This window comes from Condylura cristata, unplaced genomic scaffold (genome assembly GCF_000260355.1).
Source record: "Condylura cristata isolate star-nosed mole 26May11 unplaced genomic scaffold, ConCri1.0 scaffold00007, whole genome shotgun sequence".
Classification (NCBI taxonomy): domain Eukaryota; kingdom Metazoa; phylum Chordata; class Mammalia; order Eulipotyphla; family Talpidae; genus Condylura; species Condylura cristata.
Window position 1 is genome coordinate 19,664,521 of NW_004567108.1, and position 15,710 is coordinate 19,680,230.

Sequence of the window (15,710 nt, forward strand, 5' to 3'; positions counted from 1 at the left end):
AAAGGGGCAGAAAGGGCCAGGCAAGTCTGGCAGGAAAAGAGAAAAATCAAAATATCAAAATCAAGATAAAGTCTGCTGTTGTCAACCTCCTCACAAGTCTATCACACACATCTCTTCTCATTCAGTGTCTCCTTCCATGCCCCCTGAGTCCCTGGTACAAACCCAAGTGGGCGCAGTTTCTTCTTCACATGTCTCTGCTCCATGCACCTCCTCCAAGACTTCTTCAACCATCAGTCTCTGCTACTTTGCTCTCTTTTTAAGTTTCCCAGTCTTGCTCTGCTCCTTCTTTGCATGGGACAAGAAACCTGGTACCTCCCTTTCCTATGGATAGCACAGCATTACAACAGGAGTAATATTGCTATAAATGCCGGTGCACTAGTTTTTGTGTGAACATATGTTTTCAATTCCTTGAGGATTGTCAAAGAGAAACAGAGCCAGGCACTGTTAAAAATAATACAGATTTTATTCAGAAGATATTGCATCAGGGATAAGAAATTCCAATATATGACCAAGCTCAATTCCAAACACAGCAAATAGAAGCAGAGATTAATTTACAGGGGTCAGCACAACATATAAAATTTTCTAAAAGACTAACAGGATAAGAGTATTTTTGACAAACATGCCAATAAGTCTCTACTAAAGACCGGCCAAGGATTTAGACATAAATGTTTGGAATGTGAATTTGATCATATGCCAACGATAGTGAAATATCTAGTATAAATGGATTTTACAAAATGACAACAGAATTCATTGAAACTTAATAAGGATGGGAATGAAAGTTCAAAGTAGAGATCTAATGAAAAGGACTCAGAAGACTAAAATTTGGTCAAGAGATAATATTATACCTAGGAGGGCAAATTATTCATCTGTGGCAACTCTTTGATGAACTTTTGCAGTAGTTTTCCAAAGGTCTATCAGACAGACACAACCAAAAATGGGGGTTCTAATGCCATCTCATCATCAACTTTTTGATATACTTCTTTGTTTTGCAGTATACAGTGCAGCTTTTTGTAAAATAGCATCTCAGTGTGGTTCTGACTCTAGTTTTCTTGATGTTGCTATTTTCATGTGTGTATTGGACATTGTGTACCTTCATTGGAAAATATCTATTTTTTTTGTTCATTAAAAAAAAATTAGATTGTCTTTTTAGTGTGGAATTGTTAGAATCATTTACGTATTTTGGACTCAAGACCTTTATCAGATATTTTCTCCCACTGTGTGGGTTTATCTTTTTTTTTTTTTTTTGACAGTATCCTGTGATGCATAAAACTACTTTCTCATCACTTGTACTTTTGCTGTTACAAGTAAGATATCTTTGCCTAATCCTGTATATGCTGCTAATATTTTTAGTCTTAATTCTAAATAAGAATATATGATTATTTTGAGTTATTTTTTACATAATATGATGGAGTCCAACTTCATGAATATAATCATCATAACTGAGGCAAATATCAGGCAAGGTACAATGTAGCCTGATTTCGTAGGACTGGTTTTATTTTTATGCATTTCTACTGCAAAGAATGGCATAGTAAATAATGTACGCATCTTTACAGCTACATTTGTTTTCTCCTTCATCTGAACAAAAATATCATGTTAAGAAAACTCTACTAATGGTCCTTCCATTAGCAGTAATTTAATAAATGTGGTTTAATAACATAATTGAGTCTACCTAAACATATGTTGAAAGTATTAGCAATAAAAAGACTAAGAGAAAAAAGGTGGGAGGAATTAGAATTGATGCCATTAGATTGCATTTTCTTCAAGTAGAGGTTAACATCTAGCAGGACAAAATATATTAATATTTGACTTAATGGAAAATATTATAATCACTTTGTAGTCCTACAAAAAACAGGGATAAAAACAGAAATTTTTACACAATTAATATTGAGGTGCAGAATTAGAGAAGTAGCATTTCTAGTGATGTTTACCATCAGATATAATTCAGATTCTAAAATCTATAGCTCTGGCATTGCCTCAACATCATTTCTTCATTGGAACTTCCCTCAACTAAACCCTTTTCTCAACTTACATGCAAATAGAAAAACCTTTATTGCGAAACAAATTTATGCTAAGGGAAGGTTATTGAACTAGGCAGTTCCTTTAGTATTATAGTCTACATGGAGGAATAAAACTAAAGAATGATGATTTTGATTTGACTAATCAAAGACTAAAGACTATTATTTTGATACTTGCTATGAAAGCTTTGAACAACTTCTTTGAACTTACTATGTTGTCTTGATTCTATCCCTTTGCTGAGATTTGAGAAGAGCTCTCATCTTTGACGTTTAATCTGTACGCATTGCTAGCACACATTTTACATTATTGAATGGATTATAGATTGCATTTGTTGGTACTTATTACTGTTGAAATAGATTTTAGCACAACTCATATCTGGAAGGTTAATTTAAATTGACGTACGATGCAAACTGGGTATATCATTTGCAAATAGACAAATCAAGCAAAAATAAGATCATGAGACCATTAAAGGACCATTTGCTCCTTGTTGTCATAGTCCATGGATTTTCATTGAAAAATTGGCCCTCTGTCAGCTAGAGAGTATTGAAGTATATCTCTAAGTGCCTCCTTGCACTTCACATGCGTATGTAAAAAAAAAAAAAAAAAAAAACGCCTAGATAAAACACCTCTTATCATTTTTGTCTTCTGACTTCTAGCTACTTTTACTAAGCTTTAGAATTACCTATCCCAACTTTATTTAAATTTTTCTTTCTTTTCTTTAGAAATACATGTCTGATGATAAAAAAAAGTTTAATTGCTTCCTTCCAATCTTAATGAAAAATATAAGGCTACTATGATTTTTAATTTTTAAAAAGTGATCTTGGAAAGAATAATACACAAGTCACTTTAGAATTAACTTCATTTAACTCCCTGATCATGCTTCAATAGACTGTCCTCCTTTGTTTCTAGTATTTAACCTGTTAAATATCCTACTTCTTCATTTTAGTATTTTATATAAAATACTTTAGTTGTATCTCAGAATTCATTTAATTAAAAGAGGTCATCCAAATCTGGGTCATTCAGTCTGCTCATATTTTTCTAACTTTCATGCATCTATTGCACTTTTTAAGCATTATCTTGCTCTTTGGATATCACAAAATATACATTCTTAAATCATGTTAGAATTCATCTATAGATGATAATTTTTTTAAAATTTCCTTCACCAAAGTCAATATATGATACACTTTGAAATAAGCCATTTCAATTCCATTCAGTGTTCTGACATGGAAAACAAAGTATAGAGAATGCCTTCCATTTATTTTCCTTTAATTTATCTTTTCAATAGTATTCCATTTTCCTTTAACTTTGTTCTCTTCCATTATCTTTATCTTTGAAATTATAATGGGATAATTTTTCAGTTTCTAGACAGTCAAATAGCTGAATTGAATTTATAAATAAAGTTTCATAATACATATTTATACATATCACACAAAACTGGAAATGTTTTGAAGTTTTTCAGCAGAGGGTACTGGATGAACAATTCTATAAAGTTATGAAGAGAAATACAGAGCTATGTCATATCTCACATAAAAGTAAAAGTAATAAAATGTAAAGGCTAAAACTATGGCTAGAATTAAATAAACTCTCATATTCCTCATTATGGATTGACAATGCTTGTAACCTTTCATAAATAAAAATTTTTAATACAGTAGAAACTTGATTAAGAATCTCAATTTATGGATAAGTAAACTGAGTCAGAAGGCTTTCCAAACCTTATAGGAAACTAAAAGTAAAGCAGGCAACAGTTTTCCAGTATTTTTCCCCACTTTTCATATTGTCACTCAGAAATTGCTAAGTCATGAGTATGCTGTTGCCAGTTTATTAAAAATACAAATATTAAAGATGCCAACTAGAATAATTTAAATAAGTATTCATTAAGTATCTACTGTGTATCCAGCACTATGCTGCATATCATAACAATAGAAGGCTATAAATGAAAAACTTGATCATTTATGTTTCTATTTTCAGTTGTTTTATAACATTAAACTTTCTAGGAGTATGTAGTAAAGTTATCTTTAGAGAGATGTGAATTACATTCCTATCTTTTGTCTTCAGAAATAGGGTGTACAAGTAAACAACCACTGAGAAATTTTTTAACTTTCTTTAACTTTTAATTATTGAAAATTTCTTTAACTTTTAATTATTGTGTAAAACTTAAGGGACTAAGGATCAAGAGGAATTTTCAAAACATTTTTTCAGTCAGTGGTATATTGTTGCTGTTGGTATTGATTTCAAAAGCTGATTGTGCCATCTCTAACCAACTTAGTGTTTACTGATACCATATTATTACTTGAAATTGTGATAGAAATATTTACAACACAAATATTGGCAAATGCTACAAATTAGTAGCTTTTTCCCTCCCTAATTGGTATCTGCTATTAAACATTTACTAATATACAAAATAAATTTTATGACAAATATGACTTTATTTTACTTATTGTGCCACTAACTGCTCTCTTTGGAAGTCCAATGATATATATGTATACATATATCATGCATATGACTGTCTATATTACAGTATTTTGTGGAAGAACTTTGAACATGTGAATATGAAATAGGATGATTAATGTCACAATAATTACAGTTAAGAATTCACAAATAAAATGTGAGAGACTTGGCAAAACCAACATCGTATAGGTAGGTAGACCTCGCAGAGGGACATTTTAGCACCATATCAATACTCAGCCTGAACAAATATGTAGATGGATAAATTAAAAGAAGATGAGTGAAATTTAGAGCTAAATCAAGGCCAGGTTTCTGTAGTAGGTACCCAATAAATAAGTAACCAAGAAAATACAGAGGTTATTAGGCCTAAATCCTTGTCCATGTCATGTGTCCTCTATGTCTCTGATGTATTAGGCTCATGAAGATCAATAGGTATGTTCCATATATATATTATGAAGGGCCTCTTCCAAAAGGATTTGCCATTTTCTTTCTATAACCCATTTAATACCAAGCTGTGCATGCAAAGAACACAAGAAAAAATATTATCAGATTGATCTCTTGCAGTTATAAATTTCTCCTTTCATTTTAATGGCACTTGAAGATACTTTCATAAATAAAAGTTTCTGATACAGTAGAAATCAGCTTGATACTATTTAAGAAGCATTATTCAAATCTACATGGAAATTCCCAACTTTTGATACAGTGTCCCAGCCTTTGATATTTGCAGTGTGGTTAAGTAAGTTACAGCTTGAAACCTGAACACAGTTGTCTGACATCAAGACACTTCTGTATTTGGGAAAAGTGCATTCTGTGTTCTGGTCAGCATTTATTTACCTTTGGACAGAACATACAGACAAAAAAAAAAAATGTGCAAATCCTATCATCACTCATACTGAATTTTGAATCATCAAAATTCCATACAGATCCTTTATTTTCCCCATATGAACTCTGTGTTAAAAATGGTGCTGAGGATTTGACTTCAAGCTAAGTACTCTGGGAAAGTTAGTGAATTTAATTTCTTTTTAGTTAAAATTGAAATAATCATAGTCAGAGAGATGTGGGCTTAAATCCCCATCCTATCACCCACAATCTCCATAATATTAATACGGTTATTATTTAATCTCCTTAAACCACTATGTCTTCATCATGAAATAACATCTGCTTGTAGGTTTGTGGTAAGGAATAAGTGAAAAATCAACGCTGTCTCTGGCCCATTATACTGAGATTATTATTTCTCTCTTTCAATAAATTGTTTAATGTTTTTACTTCTGTGTTTATTTTTACCTTGCCAAATCATAGCAAATATGCTGTTTTATTCTTTTTCTTACATGTATAAGAAGTAGATTTAAGATCTATTATTATTTGTCTCTCTGGAGTAATATAAGTATTAATTTATTGTTGATTGAAATAGTCTCTATTGAATAGGACTGAGATTTCCTTTTTATATTTTTAAGAAAATATTACCAGTGCTACTTTGTAGCAAGGCAAGTCACGCCATTAGTTAAAAGATATGAGTTTTGCCAAAGTTGTATAAAACACAATGAAATATTTTGCTCTGTTAAAAATGAATTCCTGTTAGGTAGCATACTGCAGAGTGGGAATACAATGAAAAGATTACTTGAACAGTTGAAAACAAAACAACAGCAATATATCATATCAATATGTCCAGGAATGATTGCTTTAAGTTTTATATTTTACTGTCTATACATATGTACTCCTCCTGAATGAACCAGCACATTGACAAAAATTGAGGACAAAAACTCTGAAAATCAATGCTATTCCTTTCTGTATGCTTTGCTTTTTGATGGGATATATAACATCATCATGGATTATCTCTGTTAACTTTTTGGGGTAGAGTGTAGAATTATGAGGTTGAAGGCATGTTCTCAGGGGCAAATTGTAGAAAATAATTATTTTATTTCAAATTACTGTAAAACCAGAAACTACATTATTTACCTTTGATAGAGTATTCTTGTATGACCAAACATAAAGATCATTTATGTAAAAAAAAAACATAAAAGGAGAAACAGAATATTACTGTGAATTGAGACTGCATGGGGGGCATTATGCTTATGTACTTCATCTCATATTCCAGATAAAATAATTCCTGGGCTTATGGAAAGGAATTTTTGTATATATATACTATTAAGCTAAAGTTGTTAATACAGTGAGAAATCTCCATACTGTTGATAGAATGCAGACTGGTGGTCCAACTCCTCTGGCAAACATGGAGTTTTCTCAAAATATTAAAAATGAATCTATCATATAAACCCAGCAATTATATTCCTAGGTATCAACCCAAAGAATACAAAAATATGAATTCAATAGGATATTTACACTTATATGTTCGATGAAGCCCTGTTTTTAATATCTAAGCTATGGAAACAACTTATGTTTCCAAAGACAGATGAATAAATTAGGAAGATGTGGTATATATACCCAATGGATACTACTCAGCTATTAAAAAGTGATAAACTCTTGCCATCTACTATAGCATGGATGGAACTAGAGGCAGTTATGCTAAGATATCTATGTCAGAAGGATAATGCCAAATAGCAAATAATTACACTTATATGTGGAATATTCTGAAATAAAACAATGGTTCTATTGAAACCAAATTAAGAGAAAACCCTAGATATTTGACTGTGGAAATGTATATACACTTCTTCTTTTCAAATATAAAATGTTGGAGACCAGCTCCAACTATTGAGGTATCTGGAGGCAAGACAGGCAGGACCCTAAGGTGGGAAGGCATCGGTGAGCGGAGATTCCTAAAAAGGGGAGAAGGAGAAAAAGGGGAAAGGGGGGCGAGGAAGACACAGGAGTTGGATGCAAGTCTTCCTGCTCTGCCTTCAGCAGAGGTTTATTTTATACATTAGGAGCAAGCAGTGGGATGACATCAGCACATGAACTGGGCTGAGAGATTACAATCTTTTTTTTTTCTAAGAACAGTTTAGGGTTGTATTGTCGTTTAGCTGAGATATAACATTCTAAAATCAATCAAGGTTAAAAACAGGTACACAGGTGCACAAGGTTTATGACTAATATTACTATAGTGGAGATCAACTAAGATAGAAGTCCCTTAAACCTTATTTACTACTTAATGGGTTTTTGTTTTTCTGCCTGAATCATCCTGGGAGACAGAAGAGGAAATTCCTTGCTAATCAAATCTCTGAATAGAAGACATAGGTGAATTTTCTTATCTAAAGACTACATAGAATCCTGAAAAACTAGCCAGAAGACTTTTGTGGATTCCTTTAAGGTGTAGCAGGTGGAAAACTTGAGTAGTTTAAAAACAGGCAACCTGGATGAATTTCCACATCTAAAGGCCAGACAATAGGAAGTTTGAGTAATTCTTTAGAAGCTGAATAGAAGGCTAGGTGAAATAATAGAATGATAAGATCTGGGTTTTCCTCCATTTGACAGTGAGAGAAACTTTGCAAAAACAGCCCTTTTGCTTTTATTTATTGGTCAGTTGTCAAGTCACTTGACCTCAGGGGAATTTTCCACCCTCGTGCAATGCTAGTTTGTCAGGGCAGACAGGCCTTATGCAGCTGAGGCAGTCCAATTATAAGCTGAAAGTTGCTCAGAATATTTTGATATTATGATTATACAAAAAAAAGAGGTCGTAACATAAGTTAGCGTGGAAAGTCTGATTTTTCAGAGCAATTCTCCTCCATCTGGACCATGTCTGATGACAGAGGTTGCATAGCTGTGTCATCAAAATATACTGAATGTGAACTTTAATATTATCAGTACATGATTTTTTTTTTTCTTTTTACAAGTTTGCCTGCTTGAGCTTATCATGTATCTGACCATCAGGTGACTATATTCAATTTTGTTATGAAATAAAATTTGACATATTGTTGGATCAAAATGGGAATGAGGATGCAGAGTAGAACCAAGAATGTGTCATGCAGTTTCAGGGAATGAACTGTCACATGAGAGAAGATTTGAATTAGCAATGATCTTATATAGAAAGGAAACGCAAAGTCATACAATCAAGGGAAACATACCTGTTGTGGTTAAACCACAATTATCCAGCCAATGTTTACTTCAGAAGGCACTAATAGAGAAGTAGATATGTAAACAGAATTGAAGAAATGAGTTCTTCGGGGGATGTTGAAAGTCAACCAATATTATTTACAACATGTGAAGCTTTATGCCTTGTTCTTTTAATACTTATGATCTCTTTTACATCATCTTAAGTTGTAAACATTTTAAAAATGTTACATTGTTTTAAGATGATCATCATAAGAATCTTGTGTGTTGAACATTAGTAGTCAAGAAACACAGAAGCAATTTTCCCTTATATCACAGATTTACATCCATTTATTATCATGGCCTTTTGTAACACACAAATTTAGTGGGTGAAAGCATTCTAAGTGCTGTTTGAAATAAGATAAGGCAAATTGTTTAGCAAGAACAGAAAATCCATGCTGGGAGATAGTGAGATCTATGGCAGCTCTGACATGTATAAAAAATAAGAAATGTTTGACTTACATATAAATCTCAAAGGTTGAGTCTGTTTCATACAACAGTATAGGGTGTTGTAATATGAAGGAAAGGAAGGAATTTAATAATATCCAAAATAAAAGATAGCCTATCTAATTGAAAAGATTTAATATATTGCTATGAATAATTGTAATAAGTTAAGAGCAAAAATCACCAGATAAACAAAGGATGCCACAGAGCAGGAATTAATCTATCGTGGCTTGATAATAGATAATGTTTCTCTTACACATCCCTGTGGGTTCTTGATTGAGACAATGCCCATAAGAGAGAATTGATTAACAGCAGAAAAACGAATTTAATTTCATGTTTTTTGGGAGCCATGAAGACATGTGACCCAAAGCAGGCAGCTTTTATACTTTCTTACTTTCTTCTTACTTTCTTTTTTTTTTTTTTTAACAAGGAAACAATGAATTGTTGGAAAATTGACAAGAACAAGAAATTTGATCTTGGGGTAGTAAATTAGTAAAGTAGCAGTGGTTCGTTCATACAGCCTTCTAGTCTCAAATTCTCTCTCTATGCTGATAAGATTGTCCCTATACCTCCTGGGGTAGAACGGTTAACTTTCCTGTGGGAGATTTATTCCCTGCTTTCAAGGGAGATAAAGAAAGGTTAAAGTGTATTTCTTACAGGAGCTTATTCTTAACTAACTTTTTAATTTAAAATAATCGGTATGCCAAAGTGGTATATTTGGAGGTAACCTGTCTTGAATTCCATAAATTTCTTTTTATCCAAATTTTCTACAAGGATTCTACATTAATTTTATTATTTTAAAATACAATTGGCATAAAAAAGAAATGCACGCATGGAAACTAGACAATTTGCTGTACTGAAAATATTGCTAAATTTTAAAACTATAGCAGATATGAATTTGAGATAAAGTTGAGAAGAATTTCTACTGTATTTGAGTATGAATCTGTCCTTATTTTATTACTTTATGGTTTTAAAAGTTTGTATAACTAGGATTAAAAGTGTAAGTTAGTGTGCTATCTATTTTTGATAACCTCCTCACCAGGAAGTTATAGTTTTAAGCCTGTCAGTTTGTTTATAGAAAGTATATGCTTTCAGAGTTGGATTTTAAGTTATGCTGTAGGTTTTCTTTGTCTTGTAATATTGACAGATACTCTCTAATTATATTAATAGAATTAAAAAATAATATCAATTTTTGTCTTTTTCACATATGAAATGTTTCTACTAAAATACTGAATCTCAATAATTTTGATTAACCTACACAATTTCAAGTAAAACATTACAACTTACTCTTACTGAATCAAGTAGCATCAGCTCCTGTGTTTTTTAAGTTTTACAGACATTTTTTTCTCTGCACTAAGATAAGTCAATTGCAGCATCTATTACAGTAATGATAAAATTAAAATGAGTTGTGTCTTAGTTCTTGACCTGCTTTCAAGTTTTGTCTGAATTTATTTGCTACATACTGATTCCATTTATTAAGGTCTGTTTGCCTGTGAATTTTTTGTAATATGTGGCATTTATTTGTATTGTTTCTCCAAAAATATCTTGACACAAGGTAATTTGGGTGGGTGGGTTGCTTTAATAGTTATTTAAATGATTATAAACCACGCATCCCAAAGCTTAATTTCTTCTACTGTTAATAAGTCCAATGCAAAGTTAATGCCAATATTTTAACTACATATAGGTTAATTTACTTGGGACAAATATACAAATATACCATTTTCTAAAGTCTCATTACTAACGCTTTTTTAATAGGGTTCTTTGTGATTTGAGTATAGTTTTCAAGAAATTTTCTTAATACCAATTAATTAATAGCCAATATATAAATCCCTATTTAAAATGCACCTATTTATTTTTTTCCATAAAATCCTTACTAAAATAATCCACAGATTTGAGAATAGTATCAAGAATTACACTTTTCTATTATTTATTTTTTTTGGGGGGGGGAAACAGATGTCCCCATAATGCTCATTTGTCTTCTTTTTGGAAACACTAGCTTTCTGAACATTAAGATATCCTCCCTGTTTTTCTGTTTGAGGCATCTGAGAAAGTGCCCTGTTTTGAAACATGTAAGATAACAGTGTTGTCTTCAGCATGTATTTCTATCATCACAGTTTCTAACACATATTCTCTGTAAAAGTTACTTTGATACTTTGTCTATAGCCAACTACAGTTGAGTGAGTTTCAAGGCAATCTCACCAGAATTAGGAAATGGAAAACACATATTTATAAAGTGATATTTAAGTCACATATAATGTGACCTTTGTGTTCTGTACTGACAATACAGCATTATTTCATTTTCTGTTATTTAATTTACTGAGAAATTTATCTCTTATTCACTTTAGAAGTGAGGTAAGTCATCATGACTTCACAGTGTCAAACTATTCATAATCACTGCCGTTTTTAAAATAAATTACAATTTTTAATAAAGTTTTAACTTGCATCACTCATCTCAAACATTTATAAATAAGTTAATTTATAAGTTAATTCATTTTATCAATTGAAATTTTCAGCCACATACACATCACACTCACAAAACTGTCTTACGAGGATCACTTCCTGTTAAGAACACCTACTTCTAACAACTGAGAAAGTTTCAAATTGTATTAATTCATTTGATACCTTTAAAAAAATATATTTTACTCATGTATATATATAAGAACAAGGGTGTAGGCCAGAGGTGCAGGAGCGAGCGAATTCACCAGAGAGAGTGGGAAGCAGGAAAGGTGGACTGAGATACATTGCTGAGGAGATCAGTGAGAGAGACAGGAGAGGTCTGCTGGGCCAGACCTAGGGGGTGGGGAGGGTGCTAAACAGGAGAAGAGATCGCATGTTGCAGTGGCTGGCTATTGCTTGAGAGCACTGAGACTTAACCCATTTGAGGTCAGGGAAGCCCGTTTGATGCCTTTGAGTTATAGCTTGACTACACTGTATGTATGGAATCAGTGTCTTGCCTCTTCACAATGTAAACTACATGAAGAATTTGGGTTTTGCTTGTTTAGCTATCACTGAGTTGTTCTCTGATGTTTTGTTTTTCCTGAAAATTCCATCTGAAATTCTTTATGTAGATTTTCTCAAAACACTTGTGATAGCAAAAGATATCTCATGTATTTCACAGTGCTCAAACCATTGACTATGTGGCCTTCATCCAACAACAGCAACAACAACAAAGTAAAAGATCAACCCTAGGATGAAAAAGTGGGGGAAAAGGGAAAACAGGGCTTGTTAATGACTAAGTATATTTTTCCTGTTTAAGATATTAATAGGGATGGCTGAATATACTGAGTTTTTAAAACAAATAAGTACCCTTTTGATTTTTTCATATTCAATTGTCTACATGTATTGGATCATCCTTGAAAACTTCATAAATTATTTTTGAAAATTTTCAGGAAACAGGAAAGACTCATAAAATTTAAGGCAAGTGTTGAAATACAGCAACAAATACAGAAACAGGAAAGACTCATAAAATATAAGGCAAGTGTTGAAATACAGCAACAAACATAATCTCCCCCTTTTATTTAAATCACACTGTATATATTTCCCTAAACAAAAGACAATAACAAAACAAAAATAAAAAGAATTTGCCAACTTAATTCTATTTTTAACTGGACAGCTTTGAAAGTAAGAGAAAATCTACACCCTTCCTCTTTTAGCTGTTTCCAAGCAAGATAAGGAATAGGCTAAGACGCCCTGGAAACTCCCTGCCCCTCCAGAGGGGTGATGGACTTGTGAATCAGCTGGCTGCTCTGGTAAACATATTGGGCAACAATGGTTTTAGAGTATACTATAAAATAGTGGTTGGTAATGAAATGAATGTTACCTATTTAACATTTTAAATTATATAAGTGGTAAATAATTACATGTTAATTGTTTTGCCATTCATTGAGCTAATGTTTTAAATTAGCTTCACAAAACTGTGACTCAGATGGTTGAAGTTAAAAAAGTCATTGTAAGCATTCGTTTGCTTGTATTTTTAATTGAAAAAATTTTTGAAAACCCAGTGTAAAAGTTTCCAATATTTTTAGAGAATTAATTTTTGACTGATTACTGTGTCTGTTGCTGTCATATTTAACTTCTTCTGAGAAGAATCTACTGTGTATATTACATAAACAGTTACTGTGAATTTGTTTTGACTATAATATCCCACAGTAATGTTGACCTGATCTCTAGGTAAAAATAAATAAGAAGGGCCTCCTCAGTGGCACATGGGTTAAAGTCTTAGTTCTATCACATTATTGCCAGCCAATTAGTTCTATCACATTATTGCCAGCCACTGTGTCATGCATTAAATCCCTGGTCAGGGAGGTGACCCACATGGCACAGCAGATTTCTCCTGTCTCACCTGCTGCTCCCCTCAGCAATGTGTTCTCAGTGGTTCTACTTCTGCTCCCTACTTTGTCTCTGGAGAATCCTCTCACATATCCCTTGCACCTCTGGCCTACATCCCAGTTCAAATGAAATAAAACTAAAAATATAAGCAAGGAAATGAAGACTAGGACAAAAAGAATACATCAATTTTTCTAAATGCTTAAGAAATATATTATTTCTCCAGCAGTCTTATGTATATTACTTATTAAGACACAATGCATATTCATTTTCCTTTAAGTCTACATAATTTACTTGCTACAGTATGTTGTGTATTTTGCTAAATTTCTAAATTCTTCTTTTTTTTTTTTTTTTTCCCCTACAGGTACTGGCTGACAAACAAAGTTCCCATCAAAAGACCAAGCACAGGTCTCCTCATGTATACACTTGCTACAAGATTCTGTGATGAAATTCACCTGTATGGATTCTGGCCCTTCCCTAAGGATCTGAGTGGAAAAGCTGTCAAATATCATTATTATGATGACTTAAAATATAGGTACTTTTCCAATGCAAGTCCTCACAGAATGCCATTAGAATTTAAAACATTAAATGTGCTACATAATAGAGGAGCTCTAAAATTGACAACAGGAAAGTGTGTAAAGCAATAATGCACATTTGAAGACTTACAAACAAACTGAATATGCACTTCTTTTCTGAAGATGCTTCCTAAGAGTTGAAAATAGGATCCAAAACAAGACTGGGTTTCAGCATCCACCAAGGACCCGGAAGGTGATTAAGGACGTTCATGAGAAATTCACTACCAGCTGATGAAATGCCTGCAAAGTGCTCTAAAAATTAAATATTTTGATTTCAAGGGTCCTAGTAAGTGCCACTTCCACTAAGAACACAGTTTGAATGTATAATCAGTAGTGTTTACAAGATCCAACAATGCACTTGTCATTAGTTAATGAAGCAAATATGTTCATCACTATTGGACTGCCACTGCAATGCCAAGCACATCGGAAGAGGAACCCAGAAACACAACTCAGCCAGTGGGGAAAGCAAACCACCATTGTGAGAAGAAAGGAAAATGGAAACAATTTGAGTAGTGAAATCTGCAAGATTAAGTAATTCAAGCAAATGCCTTCAGTCAGGATCATGAATTTTATGTTTTGTTTCTGTTTTTGCTTTGTCTTCTGGAATCTCTTTTGGCATAGATATTGGGGTGCTTAGAAATAATTTCTGAGATAAAGATGAATGCGATAAATAATCTTCGAGTATCATTTTTAAAGTTCTAGTATTTTTAAAAAGCAGTCACACAATGACTTTGTAAAGAAGTTTTATTTTGCACAACTCTAGACCTCCAGATTTTTTTCCCAGTGGTGTAGAGGGTACCAGCTAAACTGTACCACTTAGTAACATTGAGCCATTCTGATGGAATGATGGTCTGTCATTTGAGATGGTAAAATTAGCAGAAAAATGTACTTTTGGTACCAAAGATTATATTGGTGTTTCTACCCAACCACTCTTCTTTTGTGAATATATCAACATATTATTATACTAGCAGTGTGAAAATTGTCTCTAGGTATTAAATTTTTTCAAGGTCAAACTTTATTTTTGTTCGAAAGAAGGCTTCCACAACTTTTACATTTCATAATTGTTTTATGGAAGCATTTTATCCTTTCTAATACGTGTTTGATTAATAGAGCTGAAAGGTGACTTCCAGGTCTTTGACAGTCCTCTCATTATTCAAATGGAAAGACTGACATGCTCTTTAAAAATCTTTGTTAAATTTTTAGTGCAAAAGTAGGATAATTAATAAAGTGTTGTTTCCATGAAGAGAGGATTCATCTTAAGAGATCTGACTATAAAACTCTGTTTCTGTAATTTCACTTCAAATGAATTAAGTTGACTACTTTTTTTTCTGTGGTTAAATGTTTTGCTTTATCATGTTAATGTGTTTACAAACAAACACATGGCATGATTAATGAAGCTATTTAAAATTTTTGACATTTAACTGAATTGACCCATAGGTCAGTTTCCTGCAAACTTGTGCTATGCTGGTAGGTCGTTCTAATTGGTGTATTGTTTCTTGAGAAAGCAGAAGCACTGTGTTTCCACTTCTACTTTTGGCCTGAAATAACTTGGATAACTTCTTGTTTCTTAGAGAAGGCGGTCTGAAAAAAGAAGAAATAGCATGGGGGATATGTGTTTTGTTTCTTAGGGAGGACAGCCTGAAAAATAAATAAATAGATAAAAAGCATGGAGAATATAATATATATGTATAAACATATATATATATATATATATATATATACATATACACACACAAACTATCAGAAAAGGATACTACAGTATTGTTCTCAAAAATATGCAGTATTATTCTTGCTCAAAAATATGCAGTATTATTCTTTAAAATTGATAGACCCTTGAGATATAGGAAGCTATGTTTTCTGAGA

The 15,710-nt window shown here is 32.5% G+C and overlaps 1 protein-coding gene across 1 annotated transcript in view; it reads left to right on the forward strand.

The window, feature by feature from the left end:
• Nucleotides 1–15,496, forward strand: part of ST8SIA4 (ST8 alpha-N-acetyl-neuraminide alpha-2,8-sialyltransferase 4) — a 91,348-nt gene extending 75,852 nt beyond the window's left edge. Inside the window, exon 5 of the mRNA XM_004678112.2 lies at nt 13,637–15,496. Within this exon, the coding sequence (XP_004678169.1) occupies nt 13,637–13,919 (283 nt within the window). The 3' untranslated portion in view covers nt 13,920–15,496. The remainder of the gene's footprint in view (nt 1–13,636) is intronic.
• The last annotated feature ends 214 nt before the right edge of the window (nt 15,497–15,710 follow it).